Source organism: Pseudonaja textilis, chromosome 2, assembly GCF_049901715.1.
Source record: "Pseudonaja textilis isolate UNSWEBS1 chromosome 2, rPseTex1.2, whole genome shotgun sequence".
NCBI classification, from domain to species: Eukaryota; Metazoa; Chordata; class Lepidosauria; order Squamata; family Elapidae; genus Pseudonaja; species Pseudonaja textilis.
Window position 1 is genome coordinate 176126399 of NC_141991.1, and position 17654 is coordinate 176144052.

Consider the following 17654-nt stretch of genomic DNA (forward strand, 5'->3'; position numbering starts at 1 on the left):
CTTTTTAGAATTAGCACAATTTTCCATATCTGATATGGATATGTGCAGATTTGCAAATATGCATATTTGTAGTTGACTACAGTCAGGGTAAGTCCATTTTAACGAGAGCTGATAGAAATAAGTCACAGGTAGCCCTTGTTTTAAACCCCTTTGTTTAATATCCATCAAAGCTCACCATGGCACTGAAAAAAGTAACTTACGGCTAGTCCTCGCAATTATGCATCCCCATGGTCATGTGATCAAAATTTGGTTGCTTGGCAACTAGCATGTATTTACAACAGTTTCTGCATTCCGTGGTCATGTGATCACCATCTGCGACCTCACCATCTGGCTTCTGACAAGCAGAGTTAATGGGGCAAGATGGATTTGTTTAAGGACCGTGTAATTTTGTTAACGACTTAAAAAAATATGGCAAAAAACTCCCCATGACTCACTTATCAACTGCCTTGTTTAGCAATAAATAAATAAACAAACAAACAGATAAATACAATTTTAAAAATGGGTTTTGTTTCTAAAATACCATGTGCAAGGTCATATAAAAATAGGATGAATTCTTGGATGCAAATGGTCATTTGCTCCTTAACCATGACTTTAAGGGGAAAAAAAAACCTTGACCATGTGGAAAGTCCTGCCACAATTGGCCTTTCAGTTTTCCTCCACCCAAAATGGTTGTTAAGAGGACATAAGTAGTTAAAGAAAAAAAAGATCAGCTTTGAAAATGGCTTTTGCTACCAAGTAATGAAGCGATGCTATCTAAGTAAGAACTAGCCCTGGAGTGGCTCTTCTCTACTATGGCCACCATGCTCTTTTATTGGATCACAATGCAACAGGATTGAGCTAAATTGGGGGAAGTACCTGACTTGAGCACCTGAATGAAAATTTTGGGATATACTGTAAATCAATCAATCATGAGGAAATTCCGGGTCTTTAATGCTAACAAATACACAATCCCCCAATACAGACCCAAAGAGTCAAAAAAAAGGAACACGATGTATTCTTTTTTAAGGGCATGTCAAACTGTTTGTAATTTTCTGTGTGAGAGAATGCTGACATTTTATATGTGATCAGTGAGAGGATAAGCAAATGTGTCTTCAGACAGCTGTATAAACTGTAAAGGAAATATTGCAGTTGTTATGAAAGTGGAAGGGCAGTACAGAACAAGCCTAATATAGCAGAACACTTGCCTTGCGCTAGACAACAGATAAAACTTAAGCAATGCCCCTGAGAATCACAAAGGATCATATAAATAAAAAGGAGAACATTTCTAAAATAGCTCTCCTTTGGTTTAAAGGTAGCATTCTGAATTAGACTGGTACTTTGAAGAAACCAAGGAGAGCTGAAGTATTGAGTATATTGGCAGTATGCGCATGCTTTAACTTTTAGTTAGTGGTTCAAGATGTCCATGTGGTTTGTTTGGTTTTCATCTTGGTATATTATATGAATGAACTCATGCAGCATATTTAAGGGGTGGGGGGGAAAGCCTGAATCAAAAGGATAGGGCCAGGGAAGGTCTTTGTTGTCCATTGCTGTTCCTCATTTGCAAATTTTTCTGAGAAGGGTGATAGTCAGATGTCATTATTTCTCATTTGCAATGTTCCCCACTGCTTTTCATATGCCGCCACTCCACCCCCACCCCAAAAAAACCCCTGGCTGGAAACTAGGCCTATTTTAAAACTGCAATCCTTTTTGACCGCAGCTTCTTCTCCTATTATTGAAAAACTGTGAAACAATATGACCAAACAGAACTATAACAACACGATTCGCATGTAATTTAAAATCCTTCTCAGAATTTAAATGCCTTTATTTGTCAAAGGTTAGCTTCCTAGTTGTCCAGGTTGTCTGTTCTGAAATTTAAGATATAATCCTGAACTGAATGTAATTCTGGACATGGCAAGAAAGCCCTTCAGATGTCGTAAGTTCTTGATTTTCACTTGTTCTTCCTAGTCCATGCTTACTGTACATGTATCACCAAGTCTTTCTCTTCATCATTGAACTTCTGCAGCCAAAGATCATCCAGTTAGTAAGGAATTTCCTAATGTATCAGGATGTGTTTCCATTAAGTGTGACTTACATATGCACTGCCAGGTTGCCCCGTCACAAGTATGGGCCACCAACTGTTTCTGGAGGGTAGGAATAGACGTCACCTTCTACTTATCCATAGCCACTTGTCAATGTGACCTCTGTCACGATTTGGATACCTGGTGTCCAAATGAACCTAATCTAACATTTGCTACACATACAATGAAAATGAAACTATATTTACTAGCAGAAAAAATGTACAGAAAGTTCTTTAAACCCCAGTATAGGTACTCAGGACAGAATTTCAAGAAGTTAAACAAATAGGAATTCCAGCTACTGCACGGCTATTTTCATTACAATACTTCAAATCTGAATAATGATAAAAGATACGCACAGCATATATTGTATACTTATTGAAAAAACTTTTATTAGTGGCTTAGCATGTAGTGTATTTTAAAACTTTCTAACAGCCAGATCTGTTTTATTATACAAGTTACATAAGTAAAGACAAATGGGCTCACTGATCTTAATTTCATTATGAAATTAATATAGTATTTTTCATTAGATGAACCTTTCATGATTCCTATATTCCCTCTGGTAGGATCAGCCTACTTCCCTTTAATTTTAACCTAGTCACTTTGTACATCGCTAAATAGTCTATCTTTTTGACATTGCTATATTTTGTTCTTAGAAATCTACCTACTCTATCCAAATAAACATGACACTAGCTCAAATCTATTATCCTTCATTTGAAAGCATTTAATCGATTTGGTTGAACAAGAGTTCTAAGAAAATTTTCTTATATAGGCAGATTTTCAACATAGAAGGGGACTTCTGCAAATTGCCATCACTATACAATTATTCATAATGGTCCCAAGTGCTTCTAAAAATCCCCAGCCTTCAGTGTAAACATTTTTATATTTGATCTTAAGAATTTACAAAGAGAAATGTTACATTTAAAAGTCACTTTTCTCATTCTTAAGACTTATTTGTTGGATTTGATTACTGTCAAATACTTATTTCATGGAGTTCTGTGTAAAAACTATGAATGGAATTTGCACTTTGAGCCAAGAAACAGTTGGGTGTAATAAAATTACATAAGAGACAGTGCTCCAAAATTCTCATTCTTAAATAGTAAAATTAGGGTGCTATTTCAATTACTAGAGGATACTATAAAAATACTAATTCAGTTTCAGGTCCAGGATTCCTTTGCTTTCTCCAACATCTTACAGCTGCCTCTAAGAGGGGCTACAAGACCAGGTCCACCACATTATAAAATATTTTCACTCTGGATGGTAAATTAGTATAGACTGTAGTCCACCCACTACCCACAGACCTGCTATACCCAGATCATATCTTTCATTATAACTAAGCACACCGAGTACTGTAGTTGTTGATCTACTGGAGAAATGCACTGTGAGATCATGTCTATGGAAACTATCTTGAACAGACAGCTGCAGTAATCACCTCAGTTTACAGAGTTCTGAGAAATCCTCAGATATTTTTTTACAGACAACCTGGGCAATGAATGAGTGGCAGAAGCCATGCAGGAGAGAATGATGGAGAGAATCCTGGTTTTATCTTCCACCTCAAGAGGCACGTCTTAGTCCCGCTGCCGCCTAATTAGATAGCAAGTCCTCCTAGGATGTCCCTGGGCAGCTGTCAATCTCTTTTTCTCCACTTACACTCTAGCATTTGGACAGACTGAGTACCATGCCATAGATTTTGTTTGGAACATCAAGAAAAATGGGGGGAAAAGAGCTTGATGTTACCATCCTCACATGCCTTTGATCACCAGACAATAGACTTGCTTCTTAGACATCCATTTTAGGGACTGTGGCATCAACCTTCCCTAAAATCTGGGACAGATCTTAGAATCTGGCAAATAAGTCTCATCTCTCATTAAAAAAAACAACCCTTCCCCTTGGTACAAGAAACAAAGAAATGCCTTTTCGATCTGAACTTTTAGGTTTCTGCGTTAAGGCCACAAGAAAATTGGATTTTTGTTGCAACTTACAGTCTTCCTTCTGCTCTTTATTAATGACAATTAAAATTTCAGGGACAAAATAGTCAGATAACAACACTTTTATATCCCTCTAATTTCAGTGTGAGGATTAAATGCATCTGCATATACACAACATGCTTCCAAACACTAATAAAACACAAGCTATAAACAGTTATTTCTCACTGTTATTTTGATATGGTTCTCATTGTTATTGGCATTGTAATGAAAGTTAAAACTGTTTCATTCTTTGCCCAGAAAATGTGTGTCCCAAAGTGAAGTGATGGGGGAATGGATTATTAAATGGAAATGCATTTGAGGTGAAGGGAGAAAACAAAGCTTTAGGCCCCGAATGAAAAGGCAATGGAGCACTTATGAAGCCTAAAGAAGTAGAAATGATTTGTGTTAGGACTGTCATAAAAGCATCCGCTGATGAATGGCTAATTGGGTGACCTAAATGACTTGTCCAAATATTTTTTGAACTCCCCATGTGAGCTGCTTATGTTATACTTTTAAAAAAAAGGTGGGGGGGAAAGCTAGCCTAGGGAATTTTTGTGGGCTGGGCATTGGTGAATAAGCACTATAACCCATTAGTGAATAAGAAGAACTTGTAAAAGTTGTTATTCTTTTTGCTTCAAAGACTGTCAAGAATGTTGTCAATAGCTTCACCACTAGGCATTCACCTAGCACTAAATTTATCTTGGTGGGATTTTGTTCAGACCACTGAGTGATCACTGCTGTGTACCCCAGCCAAAATGGTGTGATTCAGCGAGGAGGCCGAGCGGTCAGAGCCTTCGGTGGGTCCGTTGGCGCTCTCGCTGCGTTGACAGCAAAGAATCTGCTTGAAGGTGGCACTCATTTCTTTGTCTCGGTAAGAGTAGATGATGGGGTTCATGGCAGAGTTAAATTCCGCGAGCAGCAAGAAGAACTTTTCATAGGCTAGGACATCGCATTGCGGGCAGCAAACATCAAGAAGAAGCAGAACTAATCCTGGAGTCCAGCAGATTATAAAAGCACCTGGAAAAGACAAATAAAAAATACATTTGGTCTTCTAGATATTATATAATTGCTGTCAGAATTCTGGCAGTTACCCCATTTAAATCATGAGTCTCAAGCCAAACTTCCAAAACTTAGAAAGGATTTATTGGGAGTTAACATGTCCAGCACTGCCTGGATGTAGCTGACTCTGATTCATTGTCACCCTTGACCCTGGTTTCCCCCCACCCCCTGGATGTATCGTAATTCATATTCTCCAATGGGACACATCCATAGCCAAGAGTCATCAATCATGTTCTCCAGTTAGAATTTTGCGCGGCAGAAACTTCAGTCACCTAGTTACTATCTTTGAAAACATTTATGGAATGCACTTTTGGTTTGCAAGCTGACACACTGCTTCCCTCTCCCTTTCTGTTGGCAACTCTAAAAAGACCACAGAAATATTTTATGAATTGACAATTATTATATTATATAACTGTTATATAATAATAGTTACATTTTACATAACTATTATATAACGATAATTTAAGATCGCCAATAACAACAGCACTTAGACTTATATACTACTTCATTGTAGTTTACAGCCTTTTAAAGTGGTTTACAGAGTCAGCATATTGCCCCCAACAATCTGGATCCTCATTTTACTGACCTGGAAGGCTGAGTCAACCTTCAGTCGGTCAGGATCGAACTGCTGGCAGTCAGCAGACTCAGCCTTCAATACCGCATTCTAACCATTGTGCCACCACAGCTTTAAAAAACTAAATATGCAGATTCTACATACAGACAGTAAACTTGTTGGAAACTAGTCTGGGATAAGAAAAAGTCCAGAAAGAAAAAGGAACCATTAAATATTCAAACAGCGCATTCTAACTTTTGCACTACCAGAGCTCAAAATGCTATATAATATTGCCTAGATATTATATCTTCTATCATACATTTTTTGAAGGAGCTTTGTGACATGCAAATTTTATTCTCATTTATCCATTGAAAGCCTTTGTGAACTGGACTAGATTTGATTAGTCTAGTCTATGAGGTTGCTAGGAGTCGGAAAGAATTTGCTGGCACTTGAAGTCTGAGAATGACGTTCAGAATGAAGCAAGGGGATGAATCTAGATGTATTCCTCTATATATTTTAGTGAATCTCAATGTTTTGGTTTGCTTTTTAAATATATAGTTAGCCAAGGATCCTTATTAAAGAATAAGACATACAATCACCTACTTATTTGTGAATTTGAATTTGGATTACCTTTAGCAGATTAACTGATCACCTCCCAAAGTTTTTAAAAGGAACTAATACAATGGGTAGATTGGATATATGTTTTGAAGCAATTAATTCTGTAACTGAGCATTATTATTAATTATTATTAACCTTGTCCCTGCTAACTACAGTACATACCTCAATTGTATCATATCTCCCAAACAGAAACACCAAGATTGTCTGCAACTAATTATTGTCTGCAACATTGAGGACGAAGATTGGCCACTTGTACATCTGCTGAGAAGCACAAACGATCCTGTTGTCAGCTTCTTAAATCTAGTATAACTTTCTTTGAATAGCTCCAGTTCATTTAAGGAATTACCAACAGCTGTGATGTTTGCACCCAGATATACTTCAAATCACCTTCAAAACCTGTTCACTGTTCATTCTTGAAAACTACAGATGCCTTTGGAGAATAACCTTAGTTTGCAAGAAGTCTGTTTGCCTGGTATATTTTATCCTTTTTGTAACATTTAAATGGCACTTCTTTACTACCTATCCATTTGCTGTTTTGTCTCCCCTCACCTCCATCCAGTTTGTTCATTTATTACATCAATTTACATGGCTGCCCAAATCAAATCCATGACTCTGAGCGACTAACACTATACAAACAAGAACACACATGTAATCTGCAGCTGAGGTTAAAAAAAAAAAAATCCAACTCCACAACAATAAATCAGTGCAAGTGTTGTACTAGTAAAACTAACAACATATATCTTGGCCAGAGATGTCTTCAGCTAGCCAAAGTAGTGCCAAAAGGTGAATCATAACATCATAATGCAATCACCACCCTTTATATATGTTAACGCGGTGTCAAAACACAAGTATAAAAGTATCAAAATTTTGCATTGTGACACTGAAGCACAGCCCCCATTGCTTCTTTTCTGGCAAATCATAATGCACATATAAAAGGAGTCCAATTAACATGTCATGTCATAATGCAGTTTTCATCATTTGTCCTCCCATAAGCCATTCCTTATGGATGCCCATAGTCAGGCTAATATAAAGTCCACTTTAGTCATATGAATTTAGAGCCAAGGGCTTAAGCTACAACTTAACAAACTCTACTTCAGTGATGGCCTACCTTTCCATCCTCACATGCCCAAAGTGTGTGTGCACACCTGCACGTGCGTGTACTTGTGAGTGCCAGCACCCATAAGGCAATGCATGTGGGGGGCCCACGCCCCCTGCGCATGCGCACATGACCCACTGTGTGTGCACATCTCTGCACATGCACAAAAGCTATCCAATGATCAGCTAGTGGGCGGGTGGGTGACCTGCTCTGGGTTGACGGCTTGCATGACGACAGAGATGACACTTCCGGCACGCATGCCATAGGTTCGCCATCATGGCTCTATTTGAACAATATCATTGTGATTTTTCCCTCTTTGCTGGATAGCTATTTGAAGTAATTGAAAGAACAGCCTAAGATGTATAAATATTCATGCCTTGAATTCATTACCTTACTATTCCTTATTTAGGTATCTGAAAATAACGAGAATGAAGAAAGCAAGATTCTCTCCCCAGACCTCAAAGTTATTACAGGTCTATCAGCAAAGAGATCCAAGCACTGAAGAACTCGGTGCATTGTTTTAAATGTTTCACTTGTCATCGATGTTTGAAATAACTTTGTTTTCCTTCTGCCACGCATTTAAATGGTCTGTCCAGTCTTTTTAGATGTGCAGCTTATTGATTTCTTGTTCAAATCAAGTCTGTCAAGCTCAAGGGAAACCAGGAGTTTCAGACAATCCAAATAAGCATACGCTTAAGCTCGCTACAAGAATCTGACCAACTGGCCATTAAGGGAAAGAGAGGCTGGACTTAGATCTCTTGTGGGCGCACAGGGACTGGTGACCTATGATGTGTTTGACCCCTCCCTCAGGCTCAGCCCGGTCATCTCCTACAAACAACATTTTTGTTGTTGTTGTTGTTAGTGTTTTAATTCATTACAAGCATTGATTTCCCCTGTTTTTATGTTCAGAAGGAGGAAAGGAAATATTTGGGAATGTGGAATGCTTTAGAACAGTGGATTCAGTGGTATGTGTCTTGGGAGAGGCAGATAAATTGCAACAATCAAATGTGTAATGCTTGGGAGATGCTTAAGCTGTTCGTTAAGAGAATTTTCCAAGTAGGCCTCAACTTATTATAATTTTAAATTACAGTTTATCTTCTTCACAGTACTGGTTGCATTAAAATAGCACAGTTATCTGTGGGGATTTCAGAAACTGGATTTTAAAATTCTTAACCCCAGAGAACACTTTTCATATTCCTTTATTAATTAAAAAAAAATCAGAAAATTATATTAGGGCATATTCTCAGGATCTGTTTAAAAAGTAGTTACTGTATCTTTAAGAAATCCAGTAATATATTCATACTGCATTCCACTGGACAGGCTTTAACTTCAGGAAGGGCGCTAGATGTGGCTACTATATATTCAGAAACAGCACACTTCAATAACACAAAAATAGAAATCCTTGATGTTTTTACATTGCATATTTTTATGCGATAAATCCACTAGTTTTGTTTTTTATTACATTTAAATATATCACATTGTCCCTAGCTGTTATTTGTTGACTGCACAACCTTAATTTGCTAACAGACCTATATTAAAAAATATATATACTGCTGTTATATACTGACATGTATCCATCTATCTCACAGTTTACTGCTTTTGGCCAGCATAGGAATGAAATAATTTTCTAACTGCATTTGAGTAAAACTTTTGTCACATTTCTGGAAATTTCATTGTCGAAAAGACATCAAGGAAAAAAAGCAACTCAGAGAAATTCATACCATGAGTTAAAAAGCGAGGCTCTGAGCTGGGTGTGCCAATAACAATAGAGAGGCAATAAAACAAATTATGACCTATTGTACTGATTTGATTGTGGAGAATAGATTCAGAACTATTGTGCATAAGGGATGTTATTGTATCTTCCCATCCATGAGCATCTAAGGTTCAGGCACTGAACCTTCCCAACCTTAATGCTCTTGCATGTGTTACAGAAGTAATTCCATGGAGATAATTGAGGAAATGGATTTATAGAAATTAAGTGACCTTACAGCTAAACAGGTTAATATAAATTGTTTGATAGAGAACACTTGTTCCTACCACATTCTGAAAGGTATTTCTCTGGACTGCTGTTTATCCCAAACCATAATTAACCCTGAGGTTAATACTGTGGTTTAGCCAACACCATGCCTCTGGTAAGTAATAGGTTCTTTGCAAAATTCTTATCAATCAAACAGGATCAATATCTTTCTGGTGGATGAATGAAGCAATGTTAATATAATACAAAACAAAAACATGACATGGTTAAAGGCTCTGACCCAGAGCAAAAATTTATGCTTCAATTTTAGCCAATATAAAATTTTATTCACCTCACATTTAGTGTCTGGAATATTTTATACGACTTAAATTACTTTTTTTAGTTAACAAACAGGAGTTGCTTATGCACAGAACTTTCAAGGACCAGAAGTTTTAAAAGAGGATGAGAAGGCCTTTCAGAGATAGTTACAGTCAGAAAGATATGTGAAGTTAATGGAATGGATGAATCCCAGCTGTTGTCAAAACAATTTGAAATATTTATTATTGCAAAACACACAAAGCTGCCCCTATGGATCTTATCACTGCTGAAGGCCAAAAATAAACAGGAAGTGGTTGTATTTTTCTCCTCTTTTATCAATGACACAAGAGCTCTGTGCTAGGAAATATACAGTTTGTAAAAAGAGATGTGGCAGAAAACATTTGGCTGAAATGACTAGAACTAAAAAACCAGGTGCCCTATGGTTAAAACAAACTTTACATTAAAACTATGAGTTTTAATCCTTTTTTTTTTTTTGAGGCATGAGTTATTGTTTCTCTCTTGTGTCAGGTTGTGTCTGCATTACTTAAATGTTAATGTGTTAGACTTAAATCATCATTCCAAAGCGAGCATGGCTAGGAAACTATGGGAATTCAGTTTTAATACAATTAGAAAACAGAAGCCACCACAAAACTGGGAGATAATGGCAAAATCTATTGATGTTTTCATCAACATTCCCAGTGTTATTCTAAATGTTAGATTTCATTTAGGTAATTATTAATGTTCAACTAGGTAGGTGATGGAGATACAGTTTGGTGTGGTAGTTAAAAGCACTTAGCTAGAAGAACTAAACCATGGTTCTAGTCCTTCTTTAGGCACTGAAGTCATCTTTGGGCCTGTCACTCTCAGCCCTGAGAAGAAGACAGCAATGACAAACCACTTCTAAAAATCTTACCGAGAAAAGTGCAGAGTCCAGGCAATCACCAGAGTCAAAATTGATTTAAAGACAGGCAGACAGGCACACACACACACACACACACACACACACACACATGCGCACACACACATGCACACACACTTGATAAGAAAAGTATGTATCTAATATTACATGTCTTAACAGCAGCGAGGATTATTTTTGCACAATATTGGAAAAATGAATATATACCACGAGATGAAGAAATAGTCAAGAAAATTCCAGATTGTGCAGAAATTGATAGATTGACATTGAAAATTAAACAGAAAGATGATGTAGAATATTATCAAACATGGAATTTATTTTACCAATGGTTGGGAAAAAGGGTTGATTAAGAATGTAATTTGTACTTTTAAGCAAATTATATACCAGACATCACGATGTTTAATAAGCACTAAGAAATGTATTTAATAGAAAATCAATTTTTTTAAAAAATCTTGCCAAGAAAAGTGCAGTGTCCAGAGTCAAAATTGATTTAAAGGTAGGCAGGCAGGCAGGCAGACAAAATGCATGAATTTCATGTCACATTCTGGATAAGCAGGAGGTTCTAATGTATAATAGATCTTGCTTGCATGCCAGAGTTTTCATTTAATAATCTATCTTTCTGAAATGTTAGCCTGCATGAAAAACACAAATAAGCAGATATTGACATCACTTAATTTGTGAGAGCTAGCAATATACCATTTACTTCATAGTAAATGAAGATTATGTATAGGCAGGTTTCATTTTCTTCCAGCACTAGGTTGCAACTAGGTTTGGCTAAGCAATTATAATTATCCAGAGGTCACCCAGAATGCAAATTGGATTCTGCATCTCTCCAACCCAACGACGCCTTAAACCCTACATCAGACTAATGTATCAGGCAGGACAATTAAAAGATTCATATTAAAGCAATACAAATGGCAGGAGAAATAACTTAGATAGCATTCATCCCTTCTGGTTCTAACCATTAATATTAAATCAGGGTCATTAACTAACCAGATGCATTTTTTATTATCCCCATATTATTGTTCTGGGAACCACCAAGATTCTGCAGGAGAAGAACACTGAAAACCTTCAAAATTCAAACCTGCCCCTTGACTCATGGGAAAGAACTGGAGTTTTCTCATATCACATTATGAAAACACTAAATGACAATTCTTTGTAAACACTTCCCCAGATAAGATTATGAAATATGAGGCTGAACTGTTTAGTCATCTTTCCAATATATCCAGATCCAAAACACTTGCCAAAATTGTTTCAGAGGAAAATTATCACAAAGCATCACTATGGGTGACTTGAGATCTTATGAAAGCAGGCCCCATTCTAAACATTCCTCTGGCAATAGAGCCTCTGTCCGTTTCCTGCAAACCATGAAGTTTCAAAGCAATGCTGTTACTGCACCCTCTTTGGCTCACCACAAGAGGTCACAAGAAGCATAAAGTGGACAATGGATATGCAGCATCTGCAAAAGCGGGTAACCGCTCTGGTGTACTTTTCCTACTTAACCATAGTAGGTAGGAAAGACAAAGCTTTAAACATAATGAGACCACACCTTCCCCGTCAAATACCAGCATATGAGAGGGCCCAATTTTATTTTGCGCTGGTGAGCATATTTAGGGTTTTGAGAACATGCATAAGTCTCTCAGAAGAGGCTTTCAATAATTCATAAAATATATAAAAGGTGGGAGATCCTCCTCCTTCTCCATTTTTTTCTGGGCTGATGGGCCTGATGTTTCCATTCATTCTAGTTCATTACCCAGATTTCATGTTTGAACAACACTTAAAACAGTGTGTCAGTCAACAGCAACAGACACAATTGCAGGCATGCTTATCTGGAAGTAAATTCTACTGTGTGTTTGAGCTGCGTACTGTATAGCTTTACATCCTAAAAGAGACAGGTAACATCTCCATTGAAATCCTAATGAAGCCATCTCTATGCTTTATATTCACTGAGGATTTAAGTAAACCACTGGCTATCATCTTCAAGTCCAGCAGAATATAATGAATTTAATGAAAATGATCCATCTGTTAAAATACTGAAGTTTGCGGATGACACAACAGTGATTGGTCTCATTCGAGACAATAATGAATCTGCATACAGAAAGGAGTTTGTACAAGTTGCCTCGTGGTGTAACCGGAACAATCTGGAACTGAACACTCTCAAAACCGTAGAAATGGTGGTAGACTTGAGAAGAACCCCCCCACCCACAAATACTACCACCTCTTACAATACTAGACAACACAGTATCAACAGTAGAGACCTTCAAATTTCTAGGTTCTACTATATCACATGACCTAAAATGGACACCTAACATCAAAAACGTCATCAAAAAAGCACAACAAAGAATGTTCTTTCTGTGCCAACTCAGAAAGCTCAAACTGCCCAAGGAGCTGCTGATATAGTTCTACAGAGGAATTATTGAGTCTGTCATCTGCACCTCTATAACCTCTGGTTTGGTTCTGCAACCCAATAGGACAGACACAGACTTCAGAGGATAATTAGGACTGCAGAAAACACAATTACTACCCACCTCCCTTCCACGGAGGACTGTGTACTGCATGAGCCAAAAAGAGGGCTGTGAAAATATTTACAGACCCCTCACATCCCGGACATAAACTGTTTCAACTCCTACCCTCAAAACGACGTTATAGAGCACTGCACACCAGAACAACTAGACACAAGAACAGTTTTTTCCTGAAAGCCATCTCTCTGCTAAACAAATAATTCCCTCAACACTGTTCGACTATTACAAAGTCTGCACTACTATTATCGTTAATCTTCTCATCACTCCTTATCGCCCATCCCGTCCCACTTTTGACTGTATGACTGTAACTTTGTCATTTGTATCCTTATGATTTATACTGTCTGTTTCCTAGTATGATTTGATTGCTTATTGTACCCTATGGCTATTATTAAGTGTTGTACCTTATGATTATTGATGAATGCATCTTTTCTTTTATGTATACTGAGAGCATTTGCACCAAGACAAATTCCTTATGTGTCCAACCGCACTTGGCCAATAAAGAATTCTATTCTATTCTATTCTATTCTATTCTATTTATGCTGCCCTGCTTTACTGAAGATAGCATAATGATAAGTATTACCACTATTAGTACTACTACTGTAGGAATATTAACATCATACAATTACCTCTTCTTACATCAATTGCTATTTTGGGAATATTTGATTCTTTAATCACCTCCTTTGCTTTTCAGTTTTCTAGCAACCATCTCATTAGACCAGAAGACTGAAGACAAGCTTTGACCACATGACAATAGTTTAGTGCTACCCAATTTGCAAGTAGAAAATACACATGGGAAACACAAGAAGCATTTCATGTCAGAGCAACCTATTTCTTTACGTAGACTAGAATTTGTCCTGGCTGTTAGAGATTCTCCAGAATATTAAGAGTATTTATAGCAGTAACTCTTCACAACATTTATGTTTTAAACTAATGATGTCAGGAATTGAACAGAAAACCTTTCCATGCAAAACATGTGCTCAGTCACTGACTGGTCTCTTACATCAAACTTCAGCTGAGCGTCTAAGCACCAACCAGCACCAAACTTATTTGGTCAGACCCCACTGATTTCAGACATACTTTGATTTCTTCCTATTTTAACACTATTTCCCACATAGCTTAGATGTACAATTGATCAAAAAGACAGAAGACATATGACCCAATTTCATGTATCCCACCACTATGCTAAGAATAAGAAACTATTATTCCATGTGCAACATTTCACAGGCAACCTAACTAGAGTATCTGCTAATATTGTTTTCTTCAACTTGCAATTTATAGGCCTGATGTATGTAGCATGCTTTGAAATGAAGGCTGGACAAACGTAGATAAATAGATTAAGAGCATGGTGGTCAGAAAAGACAGGGTTCCATTCATTTTATTATATTTAATTGCATTTCTTTTTTTTTCTTTTCATGACGAGGAAATCATTTTTTATCAGGGTGGAGTCAGGGCAACTGATTGGAGCTGGGAGTTTACTGGCCGGATGCCCTTCCTGACATTTACACAGAGTCCACAGCAGATAATTTTTCTCTTTGCACCCTGATAGAGAAACATCTGTTGCTGCCTAGGATTGAACTCTCAACCTTCTGAGTGGGAGGTGAGTGTCTTCACTTCTAGACTACCGCATAGCTCTTTGTATTTCATTAAATAGTCTTTCCTAATTGGTATGTTCCAGGTTTGTTGGTCTCCTTGGGTTCCCAGCTCCTCATTGGCATTCTTAGATGGGCTTTGATTTCTGGGACTAATTTTCCCTAATGAAATGCTGAATTTTCCTAACACGTCTCAGCATCACAGCTCCCTTAAACAGATGTGCCGACGAGTCTCTGAGTTTTAACACTTTCAGGAAAGAACATAAAATTTGTACAAGGGATGCCGCAGTTTATGGAAAATTTAGCGATACAAGAAATAAAAACAATCTGTGACTTTTTTAAAAAAAAAAATGCACTCAGGGAGTTCAGAAATGGGAAGAAAAAAACCCCAAAGAATCTTATCATCGAGGACGACGAGGAGAAGCATGGTAGCCAAAAAACAATGGAATGTGACACATTCATTTAGCAAGGGATTTGAAGTAAAGCAGCAATGTTCCTCAGGAAGCAACTTTCTGCTCCTTGTACCATTGGCAATGACTGCTTGCATGAAAAAGACTGATGTAGACATCTAATGAAAACTGGGTTATTTTATGGAGGGCGGGCTTATGCTAGAATTTGTCTGTGTATAACATATTTAGAGAGAGTGAGAGACAGACAGATTGACTACACATAGTCTCTTCACCTCCACTGTGGAACAATTGCCTTGCGGTGCTGAGATTAGTCCTTGGTATTATCACTGTTTTTAAAGCTGACCAAGCAGCCTCATGCTGCCAGATACACAGATGCTTATTTCATAACTCCTGTCACTTAGCAATCTGTCTGGAATAGGCCCCATATGTGTGAATATACTTTTTTAAAAAATCAATAGTTTGGGAACTTGCTGCTCCATGAAAGAAGAGAAAAATAATTATGAGTTTCTTTAAAGAAAATCCCAGATCTTGGGCCCAGTTAGTACATTTTAATGGATGAATTCTACTGCAGGAAAGAAACAGAGAAAACAGAGAGCCTTGGGTAGTAAAGCGTATTTCTTAGTGAGAAGTATATAGGTATAATGCTAATATGGGTATAATGCCAATTTTTAAAAGCTAACTGGATGGAGGGCATGATGAGCACAAGATGATGGAAACTGACTGAAAAACTTGATCATCTGGAATTTCTTTCAACTTGCAAATATAAACTGATTTGGGAATATCACTAAATTACCATTACTAGGCTGGTTGCTAAATGGCAATGCAACACAACCACAACCTATGTAATTATTTGAGATAGAAATGATTTCAATATTTTGTGAAATTGCAGAATTTTGACATTTTTTTCTCTCACAGTTTATCAGAGAGTTCTTTATGCAACCATGCTTGTTTCTTTATGGATTTCTTGTTTTTTCTTTTCTTTTTCAGTGGTATTTAGTTGGGCTGGTCTTTTATAATCATAATTTTCAGAGTTTCCCAAGCTCCTTTAGTTGTTTTTACCTTTAATATTTTCATCCATGGAATCATTCCCAAGACCTAAGTTTGTTAAAATCAGCTCTAAGACACTAGTTTGATTATGTTTTAGTACTTGTGCCTGTATTATATTGAATTCCAGTATAACATAGTTCCCGCAGCTTCAACCCTCTCTATCGCCCCCTTCCCTATAAGTAAGAATTAGGTCCAGTATAGCTGTCCCATTAGTTCCCTCTTGACAGTTGTAACCTAAGTTATTAGGAACCTGTTCAATCTCCCACCTGATGCAGAATTTGTCTCCCAGTTGATGTCAGGATTTTGTCAGTGATTATAACATAGTCTATTAGCAGTACTTCTATTCATTTTAATGGATATTTAATTGAAAGCAACGTTGTATCATACATAAATTATTCTTCTTCCACTTTCAGAAATTATCCCGAAAGCACCCTGTTTTCTGTGTTTTAGTATCCCTTCTAGTCCAATTTAGTACTAAATAAAATTTGCTTGATTATGGAGCACACAACTAAAATCTGGCAAAAAAGGCATGTTGTGGGTACCACTATCTATGGACTTACATTTGGTGGGTCGCAGGAGGTGGCCCTTTTCCGCTATAGTGCCCACCCCGTTTTCCCCATCCTGAAGTCAGGTTATCGCCATCCATGTTGTCATTCCGGAAATCCCTCAGGACCTGGTTATGTCACCAGGCCTGGGGACCACAGAGAACTGGAGATATTTAGATGACTCCACTTTAGCTGATAATTTTTACTTTTTCTCTGTGGTTCATGTATTTTAATTATGCACAGTGTTTTTTATTTTGAATGTTTGTTATATTTTTATAACAAATGTTTTTATATGTATGTGAGTGTGTGTGTGTGTATACACACACACACACACACACACACACGTTTTATTGATTTTTGTACACCCCAGAGTTATTTTTTATGAGATGTTTGGTCCTTTAAATATGAGTAATAAATAAATAAAATAAACAAGCCAACAAGACATTTGAACTATCCTGGAATAATAAAATATTCTGCAAAAAGCTGTGATAAATTGTCACTTTCTTATTTTAAATTAAAACACTGACAGTATACAAGGAGGTTTGTGATTCTTGCCCATTCAACACAGGGATGGAGGTATTTTTGTACATATATAAATATATTTTCAATATAAATATTCAGAAAATTATATAGCATTTCAATATGAATGCAACCCGAGTTATAATAAATTTTAAATAATACATTTTCATATTATATCATAAATATTTTCTAAATCTTGTTGATAATGGCATTAAAAAAACAGTAGAGACAAGGCTCTTTTTTCAGGTTATTTCATTAATACTGACTTCCATATTATTTTATAAAGATGGGCAATGGTCATCTGGTCAATGGACAAGGTCTAGAGCTGAGGAATTCTGGGAGTTGAAGTCCACAAGTCTTAAAGTTGCCAAGGTTGGACACCCCTGCTCTAGACCCTTGTTATACTTGAGTCTGTGCTTAAGGATAAAAACTATTTTTAAGTGTGCAATAATTAATCCAAGGCTTCCTAATACTTCCAATGTTTCTT

At 37.0% G+C, this 17654-nt stretch overlaps 1 protein-coding gene across 1 annotated transcript in view; it reads right to left on the reverse strand.

Annotated features, from left to right (window-relative positions):
* Positions 1–2421: 2421 nt before the first annotated feature.
* LPAR1 (lysophosphatidic acid receptor 1) overlaps positions 2422–17654 on the reverse strand; it is a 68030-nt gene continuing 52797 nt past the window's right edge. The window contains exon 4 of the mRNA XM_026713463.2: positions 2422–5038. Within this exon, the coding sequence (XP_026569248.1) occupies positions 4737–5038 (302 nt within the window). The 3' untranslated portion in view covers positions 2422–4736. The remainder of the gene's footprint in view (positions 5039–17654) is intronic.